The sequence below is a fragment of the Eimeria tenella genome, genomic scaffold, assembly GCF_000499545.2.
Source record: "Eimeria tenella Houghton genomic scaffold, Eth_scaff3486, whole genome shotgun sequence".
NCBI lineage: Eukaryota > Apicomplexa > Conoidasida > Eucoccidiorida > Eimeriidae > Eimeria > Eimeria tenella.
Genome location: NW_013544450.1, coordinates 1 through 1,202, shown reverse-complemented (window position 1 = coordinate 1,202; position 1,202 = coordinate 1). Strand labels below are relative to the sequence as shown.

General features: G+C 64.9%; 1 protein-coding gene across 1 annotated transcript; it reads right to left on the bottom strand.

Moving 5' to 3' along the window:
* Positions 1–350: 350 nt before the first annotated feature.
* Positions 351–1,155, bottom strand: ETH_00039140 (uncharacterized protein; the record flags this gene model as incomplete). Its single annotated transcript, XM_013379529.1, has 2 exons — positions 351–436; positions 873–1,155. Coding segments are annotated over 2 exons (369 nt in total), but the record flags the coding sequence as incomplete, so codon positions are not given.
* Between the last annotated feature and the right edge of the window lie 47 nt (positions 1,156–1,202).

Below are 1,202 nucleotides of genomic sequence, written 5' to 3'. Positions count from 1 at the left end.
CCAGTTCTTATGTGGGAGGCCCCGGGGGCCCCCAAGGACTAAACGAGATTCTGGGGGCCCCTGGGGCCCCTAGGGCCCTCTAGAAACCCCGCAAGGCTGTGTGGGCCTCTCGGGGCCCCAAATGATGCCCCCAGGGGCCCCCCGGGGCCCCTGGGATTCCCACATGGGGCCCCTAGGAGCCCTTGGGCCCCTGGGGCTCCCAAAGGGGCCCGCAGGGGCCCCCGAGGGCCCCACAGGAGGCCCCCAGAAGCCCAGAAAGTTAATGGGGACCCCTGGGGCCCTCCGAGACGGGGAAAGCTGCGTTTGATTTGTCAGGGGGCCCCCAGATTGGGTTTAGAGGGAATTGGGATTTACTCTTCTTGTTCTATTCTGTGAAGACTCATAATGAGAAGGCGGGAGCCGAGGCTGTGGGCCAACAGGTGTATTTGCCGAATGCCTGAGACGCACAACAAAGCCTAAACCCTAAACCCTAAACCCTAAACCCTAAACCCTAAACCCTAAACCCTAAATCCGCGACAAAGCGTCTCCTAGCAGCCCCAGACACGCAGCAGCAGCAAAATGTCTCCAGGCCTTTCTAAAGTGTCTCCCTTTCCACCTTGGGGCCCCAGGATGGCCCCAACAGCAGCAGCAGCAGTAGCTGCTGCTGCTGCTGCTGCTACAGGCCTCTCCGGGCCTTGGGCAAACCCGAGGCCTTCCGATCCCCCCCCCCAAGTGTCTAAACAGCAGCAAAGCAGCACTGAGCAGCAAACTGCGAAGAGGGGCCCAGGGGGCCCCTGGGGCCCCCCGGGGCCCCCGGGGGCCCCCCGGGGCCCCCCGAGGCCCCCCGGGGCCCCCCGGGGCCCCCCGGGGCCGCCGGGTGGCGCGGGGCGGACCGTTGTCTCTGAGGGCCCTGAAGAAGTCGGTGAAGGCCTGGTGGAGTTGGGGGTTTTTTGCGTTTTCCCTGGCGTCGAAGAACTCGAGGAAGTTGTCGCCGGCGGGCCAGGTGAAGAGAAAGGGCTTGATGTAAGAAGGGAAGTTCCCGAAGGCCGCCATCTGCGCCATTATTTGCATCGACTGGACATCGTTGGTGTTGTAGCCGTGCACGAAGACCATGGCCTCCGGGAGCCCGGCCTCTTCGGCGCGCCGCCAGCCCTCCACCCGCAGCTCCGGCCGCTCCTGCAGCAGCAGCAGCAGCAGCAGCAGCAGCAGCAGCAGCAGCAGCG